Source organism: Rhea pennata, chromosome 6 (assembly GCF_028389875.1).
Source record: "Rhea pennata isolate bPtePen1 chromosome 6, bPtePen1.pri, whole genome shotgun sequence".
Lineage (NCBI taxonomy): Eukaryota > Metazoa > Chordata > Aves > Rheiformes > Rheidae > Rhea > Rhea pennata.
The window spans coordinates 27,256,570-27,276,498 of record NC_084668.1 but is presented as its reverse complement, the minus strand read 5'-3'; the positions used below and the strand labels follow the sequence as shown (position 1 = coordinate 27,276,498).

The window sequence follows — 19,929 nt, the reverse complement described above, 5'->3', positions numbered from 1 at the left end:
TAATCAGCCAGATTACTATTCAATGGGAAGTTTACCTGTAATCTTTTAAGTTAGCACTGACCCTTTCACAGAAATTTATGCTTCTAATAAACCTCAGAGGAAACCTGGATAATGACATAGATGATAAATAAATCTCTGATGGTTTTTCCTGTGCCTGCTAATTATGTATGTATATTGCAGTTACTTGCATTACTGTAACAGCTAGAGGCTGGAGCACTCATCGACACTCTGTGGAACACGTGGTGAGAATCAGGCCCTGGCGTGCTAAGACAGAGTGACTTAACGCTGGCTTTCAGCAGCAGCTTTAAGTACCTCTACAAAGACCCTGGCCACCATGTTAAAGCTATCCAGAACAAAAAGGCAGAGCAGGAACTTAGCATTAAAATAATTTGCAATATTGAATACCGAAGGAAATCTCAGGCTTAAAAAATGTGTCACCTGTCTATTTCACATTGCTGAGATGATTTCTTACCATTCTAAATGAAGGAAATTGCATTAACCTTCTGCATACACTGCAGCAATGATTACTCTTGCACGAACATTCATATTAAATATCTACATGTACACAACTACGATGACAGGTTATTGTATAATACCACAATTTCAGGATGTTGTTGACCCTTACTGGATTAGAGAATCAGCCATTTCAAGAGAAAGATCCAGAAAACATTATATAATACATTATTATGGTATATTAAAATCTCACATCAAGTGCAAAAGATCAACTTTCCAAAACAGAGAATCATTTTTATATACCTAATATTTTATCTTATCTCAATTGCTCTTGGTTTTCTTGGATGGAAAATTTCTCCCATTATAAAATGTGATTTTACAGAAATCTTATTTTCCAATAGAAAATACTGGATTAACATGTAACTTTTATATTTGAATAATCAAGATGAAAAATGCTTTGAAATGATAGACACTTTAAACGGATAATTAGAATGTTTTTCGAAAGTCAAAGTACAAATACAAAGCAAAAATTGAGGTTTATGGTTTGTAGAAATATTAATATTACATGGTGTTCACAGCAAGCAACTAGCTGAAAGTGGTTTTAGATACTCAGATTACTGAAACATGACAATGTGGATCCCTGCCTGGGATTCTTTCCAACCTTTTCCATTCCCTAATATTACAGTATGTGAGGGCTGGCAGTGCCAGCAGAGCTGAGAACTGTGCGTGTAAAAATCAAAGTATCAGACCTTATACTTCTTTATCAGAGGGAAAGGCAAACTACGTAAAGTTGAGGGCAGCCAAGTCCGTGCGGGTGCCTGCCACCCCTGTGCAAGCGTGCTGTGCTCATTTCAGACAGCAGCCCTAGGCTGTCCGCCGTTGCTGATGGCCAGCCAGATCCAGACAAGAATCTTTCTTAGCGGCAGTCAGACGTGACACCAGATAACAAAACCTTTCAGCAGAATGCTTTACATTCAAGCAAGCACAAGGTACCATACACATGACCAAATTCCTTTTTTTTTTTTTTTTTTTTGGCCTCGTTTCCAAATTAAAATTATTTAACTACTCCAAGAAGCAATATTCATTTATCAGGGCGTTATTAGCACTAGACACGCTAAATGTACCTACCTCTCTAGTGCCTGGTAGCACTGTACTGAGTTGAGGAGGGGTGTAAGGCTAACAGCGGTGTTCAGAGTGCCTGCTGGTTCTTCCTGGACCAAGGAGTAGACACTTGGTAATTCTCTGAGGCGGGGAAAATGAGATAGACATGTGAAAGTGAGTAAGAAGGAAAGCAACACAGTCTTTCACATTTAGTATTTTGCTTTTTATAAATGCTGTGGTAGCTGTCTCTACAGCTAACATAGGAAATTAACTCCCCACTCATTTTCTGTGAGTAAGCAATTGCGATGTAACAGAGATGGAAAACCGGAGTAAACACAGGGAAGATGATCTGCATTCTTGCAAACTGTCTCTGCCTGCTGAGATACCGCGTGAGGGAACTTTTTGCCATCAGAAAAAGAAGAAAGAGGCTATTTTCTTATCCTTCTGCTTATAACAGGCTATCACATTTTATTAATGGGATTTGTTCTGCCCTGTGTATCAGTTAGTACGAATGGAGAACCATTTGCTACCATGAAAATTTCAGTTGTGACCGAAAGCTGTTTTTCTCTACAATATCTTTGCCCTTTCCATAATCTCCCTTTCATTTAATCGAATGTTACAAGATTAAGTGGAACTATTATAAGGTGATTTTTTTTTAAGTGATGATTTTTTCTTTTCTCCTGAGTGATTTATTAATTAGATCATTAATTTAAAAACTACTTATGTTTAATTAACTTAATGTTTCAAAGATTTATAAAATGCTAATTGGCACACTTTCAACTTTTCACTCATTATGATTGCCACATTAATCCTTAATATCAAAACGTAAGGAAGGTAATAAATCTGAGATAAAACAAATCATCAGGAACTTCTTTCAGTGTGACAGCAGAGGACTGTTCAGTCACATCCAGTTACACAAAGCAGTCAGAGGCAGTCGGTCACTGAAAGCCTCCGGAGGATAACCATCTAAAATAGCAGTGGACAAACCCATGTCAGTGATGTGCCAGTTTAATTCACGTTAACGCAAGTGACACGAAGCGATCGTCGCTGCGGTGCTGGCGTTAGTCACGGCCCTGTGGTGCTCGCTTCGGTCGCTCCCTCTGCCTTGCGGGATCGCTTCGGCCGGCGCAGAGCGGCGCGGGGTGCTGCAGCCCTGCCGCAGCTGTTGGCGTGCATTTGGCACGCATCACGCTGGAGATGATAGCTAAAGAGCGCGAGGTCAGGATCCCGGTCCTGCGGGAAGGCGTGTGCGCATGGAGGGAAGGGTGTGTTAAAAAAGCGAATGGTGTACTTACGAAAAGGGCAGGGGTAACAAGATAAAAGCCATGGTCAACCGGTTAGAAGGCACAGCTGATCACGTACAAAAACTTACACGTTGGCTTGAAGAAAGTTATATATGGTTTAGAAATCAATATTTAGTTTTTATGAAGCTTAAACAGTTTCTACTTACAAGGTCTTCACAAAACTCCCCTATCCCCCTCCTAAAACTCTGCTAGCCACTCTAAGTATAAAAATTTAATACTTAAATTAATAGATTTTACTTTGGTTCCCCAAGCCTCTTTTTTTTTTTTTTTTTTTTTTTTTTTTTTTGTTATAGATAATAATAAAAATTGTGCTGATTACACCAAAACCAATTGTTGACGGGAAGGTCTGGAGACATTTTTTTTTTTCTGATCCATACTGGTCCAAGTTTGAGACTTCAAAATCCCTTAGAGAACCAGGAATCTATCATGTACCCACACTAAAACGACCATTAAAAAAAAGGAAGTGAGACGAGTGCTAATTTGGGGGAATACAGTCCATCTGCTGATGGCCAGCGTTCCGGAATGGAAAGCAACACGGGAAGGAAACCGGGTTGGGGGGAGGAGAAAAAAAAGTCAGCATTACAATTCTTATTGTTTACAGTGCTGCCAAGATGAATTTATGGCTATTAATTTTTTTTCTTTCCTCATACTTTTCCTCTCTTCCCTCTCTGTTTTTTAAAACGTAGATCTCTAGCTTCCACTCACTGTTTTCCTATTTTCCTTTCAGATCACACTTCCTTGACTTTCTTCTTCAGCTGCTTGTACTGCAGTATCTCTGTTTTCTGTCATTCACAAGTATCCCCCTTGCACTTACAGTTTAGTTTTTTTTTTTTTTTTTGAACCTTTCCCTTCCTGCTCATCTTCTCCACTTTTCAGTCTTCTGTGCTTTCCCTTTTACCACATTTTAAATCTAGCATTAGTAGTCACTGGTGGGAACATTTGGTCAGTTGGTTAAAACTGAGCAATTACTCTTTAGTTAATAAACAAGGCCGTTTGCTACATTCTCTCTGTGCATACTACCACTAATCATCTGATAATTTTTTGAGTTGTACATATCAAAATTACTCAAGGAATAGTTTGAGTAACAGCTGAATATTATGATTGGAGGTTTGAAATTCATATTATATGGCTCAGTTTGAAAGCTACTTGTGTCACACAGTATCATTTCTCCTGTCTGAGTGAATTTGAACATGACATTGGCATCTTTCATTATCTAAATGACACTTTCCCCTGATCTGAGTACCTACAGTGAAGCGGATTTAAACAGCACTTCTCTACAGAAGGTGAATTTTGACTGTCACTAAGTTGGAAGGTTTAAAAAAATTAACACTTTATTAACATTTATTCACCTAACTGTCATTATATTTTCCTTTAATGCTATGATCTACTGCTTTCATTCTATGTTTTGCCTTATGAATAAACCATAATGATTAGTTAACTCAATCTCATGTTTACTCTGGAGAGAAAGCAGTGAAAGAAAGCAGTGACTAAAACCGCATTTTGGCCTTAGGAAATAAAGAGGAAAGAATTCCTATCTGTCTAAGGCTGTACAGATTCTATTTACTTGATTAACTTCCTCACTCAAGCTCCCAATAACATTGATCTATCTTTCAGGTGAGCCTAAACACTGTAAGAAGTCAGAAGATATAGTAAAAGCCACTGAGCAAAAACCTGCACTGATACACAACTAGATTTGCTGTTTCTTAAAGCCTTCTGACGTTTCAGGCAGGAGAGGTAAATTTTTTTTTTTATTTTTTTATAAATATTTTCTTATTAATACTATTATCCCTTTTGTTATACTCCAGTTGTGGGTTTATTACAAAATTTAAAAATTGGGACAGAGTACACCTTACTTCTTATGTCTCCTTAAAAAAAAACGTTCAGTTTAATAGACGGGAAAATCAATACTTTTACATATCTGAATTTTAATCGTCAGGCAAAATAATTGCACAATAGAACATTCTCAATTCAAGTGCATTAAGTACCTGAGGTAATAGTAGTAAAAATCACGTGTTTTTGAATTTTCGTTTGACCTCTGTTGCAGGAGAAGAGGAAGAGCACTAACAGTCCCTACCCCGTTCTCTCTGAGGCTGCTATCCATCCATTTCTGCTTGGATCATACCGGTCTATGGAGAGCGATGGACAAAACTATTGAAATTGTAAAACATCAGAACCTGAGCTGGTAACTCAAGGCACTAAACAACTCTCAAAATTTCAGTTGCTATTTCTGCTTCTATTCTGCTTTCTAAAACTAGCCAGGATATTTTTTCTTCAGCCAAAGTTGGACCTCATTTTACTGCATCACTGAAACCAGACGTTTCAACTAAGCATGAGACCTGTAAAAATACGTGGCATTTATCTGCACTGGATTGCTGTTACGTGGCACCGCTACTGGCAGTAGGGAAATGCAAAGTCAAAATGGAAACACTGTTACAGACACTTGTTCATGCAGCCATGCTGCGTGCAATATTGAAGATCTACTGGTTAGCTTTCTCAAAATATCTGGAAATAAAGAAGTATACAAGCTGTGCAGGGAAGATCTAGAGTTACACTGGTCAGCGTGCGTGAGTGACAACTCTATCCCATTGCTCTGGCTGCCGTGCAGGGAGCTCGTGTTCAACAAAATCAGTATCTGAAATATCTTTCAAATGATTTGAGTAGCATTCACTATTAAGATCAAAACATTCTCGGCAGTTTCCTGTAGTATTGTAAGACCTCAGCAATGATGTCAGCCCTACCACGAAGCTGGCACACAGACGGCTACGTAAATGCGTAACGAATCGCTTCACTTCAGCGAATATTGCGTTGCCGCTCAGACAGCTCCGGAAGGAGACGTTTAGCCTTATGCCGTGGTTTTGCTCAAATCCGAAACCGACAACTTGGATGCAGCAAAATCCTTTCTATCGTTTGTTTTGTTAAAAAGAAACCCCCCCGAACATACACACACGGACCACCCCGCCGCCTGGGACGGCGGTCAGCCCGTAGGGGCAGCTTCCCCCGGAGGAAACCCCGGGACGAGCCCTCCAGCCTGGCCCGCGCCGAGAAGGCGACTCCGCTTCCCCCTCCGCGCCCCTCGGAGCCGCGGGAAATCCCGCGCGGCGCTTTGACTCGGGTCACCGCTCTCCCCGGCCTGCTTTTCAGACTCTCCCGTTAATACCTCACTGACCGAGAGGTCTTTGCGATCAGCCGCGGCCCGTTGCGAAGCGGGCTCGCGGGGCCGGTGCTCCCCTGTACGCAGGGCGCGCGCACGCCGGAGACGCGCGCACCGCTCGGCTGCTGCTCCGGCGACGGGCAGCGCGCGCGTCGGACGCAACCTCAGCACGGGCACGTCTTGTCTTGCCTGAAAAAGGAGCGATGAAATAACCACCTCCTGCTGACGGGCGCTGGGGCGGCCGCGTTGCTGACGGCCTCTTTTCCGACAGCGCAGCAGCTGGATTTGAACCGGGAACTTTACAAGCTCTTTGCTCTGGGATAAGGGCATGCCAAGAGGTGGACTTCATGTCATTCAGTATGTAAGCCATATACGCACTATGCATATTTAGTGTGCATAGTTTTAACTTAAGAAATGTTTGTGCATATAAGATGTAAAAAGTGCATTTAGATTGTTTTTGTGTATCTGGTCCAGGGCTTGTATTTAGCATGGACAAATTTCTGTACAGTGCAGTTAACAAATGAAATGTTAACAAATGAAATTGTATCATAAATGTTATAATGCAATTGATATTTTTTTGCTAAGAGTTAAGAATTTATATATTCTCTGCTAGTGTTTGAGCAAATCGTTAGTAGCCTGAATCACTCCCTGCACTTTGCCTCCTTTTTGGGAATATTGGACTTTCTTCCCCTTTGTGATAAAATATAAACCATCTTTCAGTTTCTTATTGCCATTATGACGGGGGAAAAATGTTAGTCATATCAGATTTCTTTTTTAAAATGTTGTAAATTGCCAAATGCTGTGGCAATGAAAAGCTTTCTTGTTTAAAATCTGAGCAGTTCAGTTTTATGCCCTTTATTTCAAAACATAGGACCTTATTTCAGATTAAGTGTCTACAATTTCCACTGAATTTGGAAAAAAAAAAAAAAAAGAGAGATGATTGATACCTTTAGATTTAGTTTAATGAGCTATCTGTTTGTTGAAGAGTGTTCTTCAACATTGTAATTCATGATTTGTTGAAACTGAAAATCCAGAGCAATCTGAATTTGTCTTTATTGTATTTTCAATCTCAGACTTCTGCCATAATTGGACTTCACCTCCCATCCCATAGTGATTTATGTGGCCTACAAAAGCTTTCTACAGAAAACAAACAGGATTTATAACAGATTCTGCAGCGTACACGATGCATCCCGCAGGGGACTCGGTGTCCTGCTATTACAGGCAGCCCCCGATCTCCCGCTGCAGACGCTGGAAGGAGCCCTGGTCTCCCAGGAGACTCGGTGCCTGCAGAACCGAGCCATCGATAGAGAAGCGTAACCTGCCTATGACTAATCATACTTGCTCATCTGTGTTCAGTTTAATCACTTTGGTATATGTTATTGAATACCAGAAAAGTCCTTAGTTTTTCTTTAATGCCACTTATATTTTATTTCTTTCCTCTTTTATTCTTAGCAAGCTTTTATCTGGATGTGACCCAAAGCTCGGTGTGTTGTTTGTGTGAGAAGAAGTTTACACTGATGGAGAAGACCCATATAACCAACGCGCATTACTAAAGGCTTCAACCTTGAGTTGAAGCCATTTGAATTAGCGTTCAGCTGGCTGAGAGGCTTCTTGCTAGGCTTCTCCCTGAACAGTAGTTTCACTCCGAAACCTGCAAGGCTGCACTACCAAAACACTGCATGGGGCCATAAGAAATGTTGCTTGTATATGCCTTTCTCCCGCAGCATTATGGGCATGCATCCCTGCATTAAGCACACTGAGGAGCTGTAGCTATAGATTAGCCCTCAAAGGTTTTACTTTGTATTTTTATCTTGAAATATCTGACAAATATATTACGTAATATTGTTATGGGTTATGATTTAGCCAGTATTTTTTATTTAATTTTCAACAAGGCAAGCTATGACTGTGTGTTTCTATTCTGCTGTACTTATCTGTATTTCCTATGATGATCTTCCTAAATAAATTTGATTTGAGGGCAAGGATTGTGAAGCTCATGAATGTTAGTTACAGGTTTGCTTTACTACAGTATGCTTTCTCACATGCATTTGACTGTCTTTAAAAAGCAAGAGAGTATAAATTGTTGTTACCAAAACTTTCGCCTGCTTGCGACTTGATGCTTTATTTAATAGCCATGCCAGTTTGCCCTGCGAGCTCACTTGCATCTTCATAGCACTCTTGAAAATAATTTCTTTCAGTGAGTTTGTCATCTTCACCTTTCCTGCTAAAATATCCTTTACATAACAAAAATCGTAACAAAAAAACCCAACAATTTCCCATTTGCAGCAATTCTGCAGGAAGGTCCACACATTCAGAGGTGGCTCCATGGCACACACCAAACTTAATCAGAGACCTCAGTGGAGCAGAGGGTAAGCAGGGCCCCATACAACTCAAACTGGAAATAAATGGAAAGAATCTCATTGACTTCTTGTATCAAATCCTAGTAACGTAGGCAGTGGAAGAAAACACAGACAACTGGTCTGTACATTCTTTGAGGTTCCTTCTTCTGGATGTGATCCGTTTTAAGCTACAGGCTCAAAGGGCTTTCTCCTGTTGTGTATATATGCCAAAGTCAAACAAGCCACTATTCTGACAAAACTTCAGATTAACAAGCAAACAAGTATTTTCTTTTTAAACCAACTACACAGTCATTACATAAGAAAAAAATAGATAATGTCTTAGCCAAATACACTTTCCTGATAAGTTACCTAATATTTTAACTTCAGAGTTTAAGGGGTCTCATACATTTGTAATGCCTTGTGCAGATTATTACAAATCTGAGGTAACAATTTATACACAAATAAGATGGTGGAATCATGGTAGGTGAAACCTGGGCCTTGAAGTGGAACACAGTTAAACAGAGTAGATAGATAGCTGGCATTTTTGTCTGGATTTTAGTTATAAAGTTCTCATTGCTATATAGGGCCTAATCCTAACAGACTTTCATCCTGAATCTGCAAGACTAACTTTCATTAGAGTAGAATTTGGAAACTGGGATCATAATACAATGAATAAACATAATCAAATAGCAGGGGAGTACTTCCTATTTGTTTAATTTCAAATACTTTTTAACTTGATACAATTCTCTTGGTCCAGTTCAACAGGCTATAGATGTTCTCTGATGTTCTAACAACTAAATATGAGGTACCACCCAAATTTAAGCCATGTTTAGTTCCTCTAATGAACTCATACTTCCTTGCTTCGATACCTCTATCCCTTGAGAGATCTGTATTTTTTCTTTCCAGTTGAAAATGAACATTAGCCTTTATTATATGAGGTATTCCATTAGTTTACAATTAGAATTAATGGAAGTGTACTTATGCATCAAGTACTGCAATATGATGCATCTTTCAGACAGGAATGCTAAAGTAAAGAGCCCTGTGCTATTAGTCACAAAGTGACTTATAGTCAGGCAGAACTGGGAGGATTTAAATTGTAGATATAAGTAATTCTGAGGGATGCATGTGTATTTTCACATAAGTAACGGGTGCAGGATCAGGGCTACAGAGCTGATACTTCCAGTAAATTACAGGGTAAAAATGGCATGAGCAATTTAAATATTATTTATAATTGACCTTCATGCCTCTTTTTAATATTCAATCTGCTGAGTGTTTAAAAAAGCAATTAAAGACCCATATAATGTTAAAACCCTTGATAAATGTAATAAACACATGACATATTCAAAAGAGAGAATCTATGTCCCATTAGGAGAGAAAAAGAAAGATGAGAGCAACATATGGCAGTGTAATTAGCATGATTAGGGAAGCACATCAACAGAATTTATGCTGCAGGGAAAACGTAATAAGAAACCAACACACTTTCCTCACTGCCTTGAAAACTGCAAATATCGCTCTGTGAAAAGGAGGAGATGTAGAAAGGCTCTCTGCATTTAAAGCTGTAACTTGTGTTCTTCTGTCTTGATTAAAGAGGCGCACAGCCATCTGCAAACCATTTATTTTTTGCAGAGTTCACATTGTCCCATCGCTGTGATTAATAAGGAGCAATATTACACCTCAGCTGCTTTTCAGAAAGATGCTATTTTGGAAACCTAATTAATACTCGTTCCACAGTTAGCTTGAGGTGTTCGTTAGTGCCAGATACCGAGTTCTTATTTGTTTCTCATTATGTGGAGAGTATTGCTTCTCAATGCCAACGTTTTCATTTTGCATTTTGGAATAACCTTTTCGCCCCCCCTCGCTTCCCACAGCCCTCCCTTCGAGGGAGCTAATAACACCTGCCGTGACGGCTTTCACGTGCCCCTTACGCCTGCTGAGGACAACAGCGCGGGTTATTTACATAGCTAGACGGTGCTGACCTACAGCAAGTATTGCTGCCGTTTTCTGAACAGTTGGGCCATGGCGGGGGGGGGGGGGGGAAGAGAGAGAAAAGGCAAAATTCAGGAGCTTGGCAGTGCAGTCTGGTTTTCAGCTTACCACTAAGGGTCAGTATATACTAAGGAAATGAGTCGTTATAAAACCGAAAGATAGCACGCTAGATTTAGCGGCGGTGCAAGACGCCCCTTCGCTCTGAAAGGCGCAGGTGGTTACGTACAACCCCCTCTGGAACTGCCGCGGAAGCGGCCCTGCTGCAGATGTATTTAGTAAAGATATACAAGTTCCTTGCCCGAGACTTGGCCGACGCGCTGCTGCGGAGGGTAACCTCGCCGGCGAGGAAAGGAGCAAACACAGCGAGGCGCAAGACGCGCTTGGTGCTCGTTTTGCTGCCGAGCTTAGAGCTCCTCAGGGAGAGGCCAAACGTAACCGCGCGCGTCGGGAACGGCTGAAACTCTCCTCGCGGCTCACCACCGCGCGGAGCGGTGGAACGAGGAGAGCAGCTCCTGGACGCCGAAGGAGAAGACAGACAGACAGAGGAACTCCCTTTCCCGAAGGCAGGCTTCGGATACACCCTTACATCGCGTCCCCAGGGCTCGGGGACGGACGACGCCTTAACTCGCGGCTACGCGCGCGGTCTCGAGAGGCGTTTGGCGGCGTGCAGAGGTCGGCGCTGCTAGAGGTCCGGGAGCCGTGCGCACGCCCCCAGCAAACCTCCGCGGAGCCCCCGCGCAGGCCCCCGCTCGCCCGCCGCTCTTGCCTCCGAAAACCTGCCGGCAGAGGGTACGCAGCGTCGCCCGGCGCGCCTCGGGGGCGAGGAGCCTTGTGAAGAGCCGGCGTTTCAGGCAGCAGAAGCGGCAGGAGGAGGCCCTGCACCGAGCTGGGGACGCTTCGCTGCACGGCGCCAGCTCCTAGACTTGCGCTAAGGCAGCCCCTTCGCGTCCCTCTCCAAACCACCCCTCGCGCCGGGACTGGCCTCGTCCAGCTCGTGGAGGGAGCTGGACATCTCCATCTACTAGTTTGCCTCATGCAATAATTAGTTTTTAGAAAGAGAGACGTCCCAATACAAAACCAAACCCCACATTTATGTTACCAAAGAACATCCGGCCGCTGACCTAGCGTTTGGGTTCCTGCTCTCCGCTTAGAGGGAGGGTGCCCAAAGATTAGCAGAAAGATCAGCTTCACCACATCGAAAATCCCTTTCTGATGACTGGTTGGGGCTCCCGGACACTGAGGGGACCCCTAGCCAGGAACCTCCTGGAAGCAGCAGCAGCTCTGCCCTGGAACCCTGCTTCGGGGTCAACAAAATATTGTCAAATGCGATAGCTCGTTCAATCAAAATTGCTGTACAAGAACTAATGATGATTTATTTTGCTTTTCAAAGTAGCTAATCACAGCTTTTTTCACCTGACACTAGTAAGCACAAAGACATTACCAGAAGACCGCAGGGTAGCCCTTGAAGGTTTTTCTACAGCACTCATGGCAAAAAATAATAATAATAAAAAAAAAAGTTAAGAAATTCAACAATTAAATTGATAGCAGGATGACACAAGGTTTCCTGCTACACACCATATTTTCCCAGAAGAAAGTATATTGTTGGCCAAAACCTGCAGCCATTGTCAAACAAAATTCCCCTGACTTCAGTGGAAATTATGCTTTATAAAGGACTTTTAAAATCTTGGCTCTTACTTCACATCTATTTAAGCATTATCTGATTTTGCACCTGGAGAACAAACAAGACATACCATCCTGTAAGTTAAGCAATGGAATTTTTCCAAGTAATCTATTAGCACAAGATGTCAATAAATCTCTCTAAAGGGCAGAGCTTGTCATGGAATAACAAGTATAACATAAGAAAATAGCAAGGCTGTAAAAATGTAATTAAAAACACTCCTTTAAACTACTGTACATTAGTGTGTTAAGGGATACAGGGAAGAGATAGAGATCAGTCCAAAGAGACAGTAGTTTTCTCAGTCTTGTGGTGCAAGAAATGTTTCCTGCAATACATTCAAAGTGAGGACAACAGTAGACTTACAGCAGGAAAAGTGGCAGATTTAAGAACATCTGAGGAAAAAAAAATCCCAAGTCAGAGATGTCATTAAAAAAAAAGGAATTATGTTTATTACTTGCCTGCCTTTTCCTTGTTTTCCTTTTCCACCTCCAAAACTCCAGACACAGGCTCCATAAGCCTGCTCATGGAAAAAGGACTAACACAACCCTTCTCTAAAGACCCTGCTCCCACTAAGCCTGCAAAAACTCCCTAGCAAGAAGCAGATTTTTTGAGAGGAGATGCTGGAAACAGAGAACATATCACCACACTTTCTCTTTCGGGCCTCCATAATAAGCTTTTACTTTCAGCTACTTAGTGTTTGTTCACCTTTTCAAGCAGCGACCCATACCTTCTCATCCATCTGTTGATTCATTTACACCAAAAAAGTCATAATTATTACACTTTTTTGTTTGTTTTAACCCATTCGTTTGGTGGCACAGACACTCTGAGCAACAACAAAGGAGTACTGACCACAACAGTTACAGCGATCACATGAAGAACAGCGACTAAACATCTAACAAAGAAAGTAAAGGAAATCCTTTGCATGTTTTATGGATGTAACAATACACATTTTCCTTCTGCTTGCAAATTTTAAAATTCTCTTTAAAATTCCCATTTAATGCTACATTAGTACCTATACACACCACATAGCTCTCATTCCTTTTTCTCTGTCACTTTTAGATATTCAGGATGCTTGCAGTTTCTTTGTCACCTCTTCCACCATAAGCACATAGCAATCATCTCTCTATCTTAGAGCAAGTGAAAGCATACAAGTATTTAATATCAATAGTAATTTTTTTTAGCACCGTGACATATACACAAAGAAATTGCCGTGTCATACCTAATGCCTCGACTCCAGCATTCTGTCCTCCGCCAGCACTACTAGCTGACTTTCCTGAAGAAAACCAAACAAAAATAAAAACACACAACAATAAAGTAAAACCCTTTAACCATTTTTGGAAAGGGAGTGGAGACCTCCATAGGAGGAAAGCCCAGCCACACTCTATTTTATCTTGAAATACATAGCTTAAGCAGTTAAACATTTTCTATGGTATTTAAACTACAAAAGCAAGCCTGCTGCCCTAAACTTGTAATGAGTCCCTAGAGGGGAGGCAAATGGTGCAAATTTCTGCCCGCTGAGGAATCACCCAGGTGTTTGTTTTTTCTATAATTTTCTTCCCTCCTCCTGCCATTCCCTCCATATGGAAGGAGCCAAAAGCACTTCTGTGGTTATTTTTTTGACCTGCAGACAGCATTTTACGTACTTTCAATTAGATCTGCACAAAAAAACAAAAAAAAAAAAAAAAAAAAAAAAAAAAAAAACAAATCCCCCAAAATGTGCACCCTGCGTAGTTTAGATGAGATTCCTCCAGTAAATGACAGCCAGATGGATTTGTAGTAAAATCCACATGACAACTTCTATCATCTCTTTGCCAGGAAGAATCAGGCCGTTCCTCTATTCAGGCATGTTCTTGCCCTGGGTCAAGAAAGAGGAAAAGAAACTGGCTTTTAAAATGGTAAAATGCAGGTGGAACATTTAGAGACGCGGGGAGACGACGAGAGCTGGGCTTGGAGATGCATTCAAGTACCGGTGTGTCTGCCTGAGGCTCTTAACTGACTGAGATGCTTCACCCGGATCATGGCCATAAAACAGAGCTGGCATGGCTGTAAATCCAGAGCAAGCCTGGATGCACTCAGGTCTAGTGCAGACTGAGTCTAATACTATTTTTTAAGTGTAATCATCTTCGAGCCCAACAGTGAACCCGGCAAAAGATGTTCGATGGTGAATTCTCTAAGTTCTTACTAGGTGTTTCATGTTGCCTCTGGAATGTGAGACTCCAAAATGCCTTGTTTTGGTATCAAATATTATAATTTATGAGCACTTTTCCCTTTGTACCATAATTAGTAAGCTCTAGAGGCTCATTTGAAGCTCAAGGGCACTCATGCCCAGTGAAAAGCCATAATCGGAGGAGCTTTATCAGCTAGCAGCACGTGCATATGACGAGAGGGTCTGCAGCGATCCCGTGGAAGAAGAGAGCCCGTGAGCGACGAAGGGAAGCGCCTGTTGCAGTGCAAAAGCAAAGCTGGGGCAAAGTGTTCGCTTTGGCCCGTTCGAATATTTTTGGCAGGGTCACTTCCCTTCTTTTGTTATTTGCATCCTAAAAAAGCCCTCAGTCCCATGGTCGTGCCTGTAGAAGTGAGTCTTCCTTACCTTTAGCTGTGGATATTGCTCAGAGGGTTGCTGCCGAATAGGTACAGACGGAGGGGGAAAGCAGGGCTGTCGAACGCAGAGGAACGCCTGCTAGCGCGTCCTGCTCGCAGTCGGTCTGCATGGGGCAGCCCAGCATGGGGCCGAAATGGCCGTGCAAGGCAGAGGCAAAAGGTTTTCGTACTCTTAACCCTGTTGGGGGACATTTTTTTTTTTTTTTGGTGCTATCTCAGCCTTTTAAGAGAGATCCAAAGCAGTGGAAAGTTAAACTGGGGATATATCTTTGTATCAAAGGCAAACGTAATACGAAATGACAGTTAATTGGTTTAAAAATTGGCTATTGATAGACAAGGAAATGATCTGTCAAGCACAATTTTAAAGCAACCTGGTTGTCCTTCTCTGCCTTATTTAATTTTACGTTTTCTCTTCGGCTTCAGTGAAGCCGTAGAGTTTGCATGATCTGAAAAGGGAAGTGTAGGTTTGAACCATGCCACAGCTGGGGCAGATATCCCCGGGGTCAGGCGCCGGACGAGCCACCGCGGGCTGTCACGTGCCCGTCGCTGGGTGAGACTCCCGGCCGCAGGGTAGCTCGACCCGCTCTCCGGGGCGCGAACCCCGACCCGGTCGGCTCCCGCGGCTCGGCGGGCGTGCGGGGAGCTCCCGCCGCTCCGGCCCCCGTGTCCGGCGTCTCCCCCGGAGCCGGCTTTCTCCAACGCTCCAGCGTGCGGCGTTTGCGCCTAAAAGAAGCGGGGGATTTATCCGGTAGCTTTTAAACTGGTTTTATTTACAACTGGTCTCGGGACGCGGCTCACACGCAGAAGCTAAGCTCTGGCAGGGCTGCTCTCAGGTCACTAACGCGCTTGCAAGTTACATTTCTGAGTCATACAAAATGGAAGAGACACGACTTTAAAACAACCGTTTGCCTTCAGGTGTAGGGATCACGGATTGGGTTTGCAAATGGCTGTGAAATCCGGCGAGGGAGCGCGCCGGCCCGCGCGCGGGCGCCGAGCGCCGCGGGCGCCCGGGCCGCCCCGTCCCGCCTCGCGCGCGCCGAGCTCGGCGGCCCCGCGGCCCCGGCGGTCGCCCGCGAGGAAGCTCGGCGCTCGGCGCCCTTCAGTGGCCCCACTCCTCTTCTCGTTCGCTCACGCCCTCTTCCTCCTCCGGAAAGGCCGTCTCGTTCTGGCTTTTCAGGTGCTTAATCCCTGCAAGCACAAAAGTCGTGGTTAAAGTTGTATTAGCGCGCTTTTTCTTTTCCTGAAGGAAGAAACAAGTGAAACAACCAAAATGACGGAAAGATTTCTTTCGGCTGCCCACACTGTCTCACAAACCTCCTAATTCAACCCATGGTGATGCTAACGTGCTGCCGGCAGAGATGTCCTCTCCGCTCTCCAGAAATCCACCAGTGTTTGCTGAAAGACCTGCTCGAGGAGGCCCTGCAGAGCAGCCTGGTGTCTGCTCCTCTTTCTCCTCGGCCTTCCCCGAGCAGGTTAGCGTTGCCAGCCTCAAATAACTTAAGTCGTAGAGGCTCGGATAGGAAAGCATGGGAATTCTTCCGCCGGGGTCCAAACGTCACCCCTTCCGGAGGTGATCTCCAGAGGAGGGTCGCTGTGTGGCAGAGGGCCTGCCAGCGTGCCCGCTGCCGGGCTACGGGCAGCGCCGGGCGACGAAGCGCCGGGCTGAGGGGGACTGCCGGGGCCAGGGCACGGGCAAAACTGGAGGAAAGGGGTGAGTGCTTGTCGCAGGATTCTTGGAGGTTTTGTCCCGAAGAAGGTCCCGGCTGCCCGCCTGCTTGAGTGGGCAATGAAACACGCTCTGTGAGCCTTGATCAGCCTGCAAGGTTATTTTCCCTGTGTCAAATTCAGTACAAGCACGCAGGCTTCAACAAACGGGCCCGGCGTCACCTTCTCAGCTGCGCCGTGGCGGGACCGAGGAATTCAAGCTAAAAAAAGGAGGCAAAGTCAAGCTAAAAAGAAGATAGAGAAAAGAGACCAAAGGAAAAGGATTATTATTTTCAGAAAATCTAAACCAGCAAACGCACAACACTAGCTAGTTTCTTCCACCCCCCCACCGCCCCACACCCGTTTTGGGCTAAAGCAGTCACAGAAGGAGCCATGAAACACAGTCAAAGACGCATGATTTCATGAAAACGTAAGCCTGAACTAAACTTTCTGCTGTCACTACTGCCATAACACGAAGGCATTTTTGCTTTCGTTGCAGATCATACATACTTCTACTCAGCATTTGCAGTTGTCAGGAAAAAAAAAAAGCCTGTTTTAGGCGTCAGTTCCTCTGTCTGTCGAGGAGCAATTGCGCCTCACCCGCTCCCATAACCACAGCCGGTTATCCAGCACCCTACCGTCATACGCTTGTGAAGGCACCATTTTCCAAAAGGGATTTTCCTCTTTATTTATTTGAAAATATTTTATTTCCAATTAAGTAACTGTGATAAGCAAAGAAACACTTCGGGTGCTCAGCTACCACCCAGTAGGCGTATTCAGCAGCACCTATTAGAAAGGCAAACACTTTTAATACGATTTCATCTAACTGCAGGTTAATGGGCATTCCTTTCAAAGTGAAATTACGTTTGTATCGCAAGGTCATCTCCTGTTGTTAACCACTGGTCCTACAGAGCCATTTTTTACACATTTATAATACCTATCTAACATATATTATTTAATAGTTCAGATAGGGATTGTTAGGAGCCAGATATTATTTTCCAGAGGGTTTTCAGAACATGAGACAGGACAAGGAATGAGGGCACAGCATATACAATCAGTATGATGAAGTGTCATGAAATGATGTTTTTGGTAGGAATTAGGACTTTTGGTTATGTGGCTTAATTGCAATATTTTAATGAGAAAATTTCAGTGAATTTCACATTCACTATCAGTCATACTTAATGATTTTTCGTAAGCTTCATTTTACAGCCCACCTTCACCTCTGCTGGTCATTTAATGCTGCAGTGTCATTTAGAAGTAAAGATTCACAGGGCTTCCTGCATGGACCGATAGATGCACAAGTCCAATAATGTCATTATTTACAAGCCTCAAAATGTTAGACTTCAGTTTGTCAGCGTTAACTAACCCAAATACAAGCTCTAAGTATTTCTACTAGACAATAAAAGACTCAACTAGAGTTGATAGTGAAAGACAACTCTATTGTCCAGACTCAGCTAGACAATAAAATAAGTCAGCACGCCTCAACCTACAGCTAAAGAAGCTCTTGTCCGTGAGATATAAACGTGCACGACGGAGAAGAAAGGTGGCTTTCCTGAAGTTGTATGCTTCAGAAATAAGCCTGGGGTAATAAAAATACTTAGTAGAAACATAGCAACCACGCTCTTCGATTAGAAAGCCTATCTAGTCACACAGAATTGCAGTAAACCGCGGATGGTCACAGTGTCTTAAAATTAAGCATAGTCAGCAATATTTTGGCATATTTATCCGCAATTCCTGCTAAGCTAAGACAGTTTTAGAGGAGAGGCCCTTACAGTGGCTCTCAAGTGTCACTCTCGCAGGGCTGGTTAAGCTTTCTCCGTAGGAAGACAACGCCGGCGGGCCCCGGCTCGCTCTGCCATCCGCCCCGGCGCCCAGCCTGCCCGGACACGGCATCGCGTCCCTTCCCCCCTTTTGCTTTCCCGCTATGCTCTTAACGCCAAAAGGAGGAGCCCTGTTTTTCTCAGAGGGCTCGTATTTCACTGCAGGTAATTTAATGCAATTAATGCTGATGAAGAAACCTTAATGCCAAACCCCATTCAGCAGCCATGCACTAATACACTTTGAACTGGTAATGTGTTTTAGATGAAGTCACTGCCTCAAAGCACATTTCTAGATTACTTATAAATTGCGAGTTCAAGTGGGACAACTTTCTGGCATTTTTGTAGTCACATAAGAAAATCTATGCCATTCAATCACCCTTTTTTTTTTTTTTACATCTACTCTTCTGACCAAGGCACCAGATTAGAAGGCTAAGCAGTGTCACAAGATACGAAATAACCAAATGTTCCTGAATTAAATCTCCCTTGAAATAAAAAATTCTGTGATGTATTAAAATAATTAAGTCAGTTCCCCATCTTACTTAACACTTCTTCCTTCACCCTGCTTCATCGCCCAAGGAACAATTTTGACATTTACCAAACTCTGCTGTGGAGTCTGGTTGGTAATTTGAATTCCCTGAAGTTGAAGGGTTATTTAGTCTCATCATTTGGACCTGAGCCTCTCTCGATCAAAAATACATTTCCATCTTTTCAAAAACCAGTGCAAGCCCAAGCTGAGGCACATACAAAACAGCTGATTTTCATATTTACTTTATACCAATCCTAAATGAAACTTTTACTCTGTTTTTACTTAATTGCCTGGTCTTCATCCTTGCCTTGGACACGTCTTTGCGCTGGTTCCCCTGCCATTGCTCCAACCCTTGTGCCCCTCTCCGGCTCTCTCCTCGCCGGCTGGGGGGCACAGAGAGTGGAAACTCTCCCCCGCCCTTACGGGGCTGCTTTTCTTCCATAACGTCCTCCTCAAACACAGAAGAAACAGGGACCTTTACAACATGTCTCAAAGAAGGAGTTAGGTCCTTCTATCTGCGCTGAGATCGTGGAGTTTGCCTTTGAAAGCGGCTTGCGGAGGCCCAAGCCACCTCTCCAAAGCAGACGCAGCCCCGGCTGCTCCCGGCGGTGGGCTGAAGCGCAGGGGGTCTCGGCTCGCGCAGGCGGCAGCCCGGGCGCCGTCGCCCCTTCGCCTGTGTCCCGCGGCAGCTGCTCTCTGAGTGTGGTCCGCAAGCCACCGGTGGTCCCACACGCATTGGAGAGATGACAGCAAAAAACCAAGCAGACCCAGGCCAAGCATGCAGCGAGCACACAGGTAAAATGGAAGGGGGGAGGGAAGAAGGAAAGGAAAAAATAAAAGTAGGTAGACGTGGAAAATTTTGCTTTATATATGTGCAGGAAGTTAAGCTGTTCTTCATCTAGAAAGACCAAAAACCACTGCTCTGTGGAGCTACCTCTGAACCATACATGTGCCTCTTAACTTCCATTTACTGAGTTTTCATGGCAAAGTAAGACTAGCCACTTTAAGCTTTATAACCAAGATGCAAAAGCATGTCCTTACCCCTGTGAATCAATAAGACAGTATGAACACAGCCAGGTTATTTACGTCGCTTAGCATTTCACACGGCCTGATCCCGTATTCCAGATGTCAGCGAGACTTTCTCTTACAGTTTTCAAAGGAGAAGGATCGGGTTTTGTAAATGATTTTAATTTCCAGTTATAATGAAAAAATATTTTCAAATACCTACTGTTCACTTACAACGAAGCTATGTAAAATACTATAAATTAA

At 43.4% G+C, this 19,929-nt stretch overlaps 2 protein-coding genes across 2 annotated transcripts in view; one reads left to right on the top strand and one right to left on the bottom strand.

Moving 5' to 3' along the window:
• The window catches only part of PDE1A (phosphodiesterase 1A), a 118,629-nt gene extending 109,393 nt beyond the window's left edge, over window positions 1-9,236 (top strand). Inside the window, exons 15-16 of the mRNA XM_062578437.1 lie at window positions 4,473-4,592; window positions 4,903-9,236. Of these exons, the coding sequence (XP_062434421.1) occupies window positions 4,473-4,549 (77 nt within the window). The 3' untranslated portion in view covers window positions 4,550-4,592; window positions 4,903-9,236. The remainder of the gene's footprint in view (window positions 1-4,472; window positions 4,593-4,902) is intronic.
• Window positions 9,237-15,640: 6,404 nt separating this feature from the next.
• PPP1R1C (protein phosphatase 1 regulatory inhibitor subunit 1C) overlaps window positions 15,641-19,929 on the bottom strand; it is a 45,298-nt gene continuing 41,009 nt past the window's right edge. Inside the window, 1 exon segment of the mRNA XM_062578768.1 lies at window positions 15,641-15,798. Coding sequence (XP_062434752.1) covers window positions 15,710-15,798 — 89 coding nt within the window. The 3' untranslated portion in view covers window positions 15,641-15,709.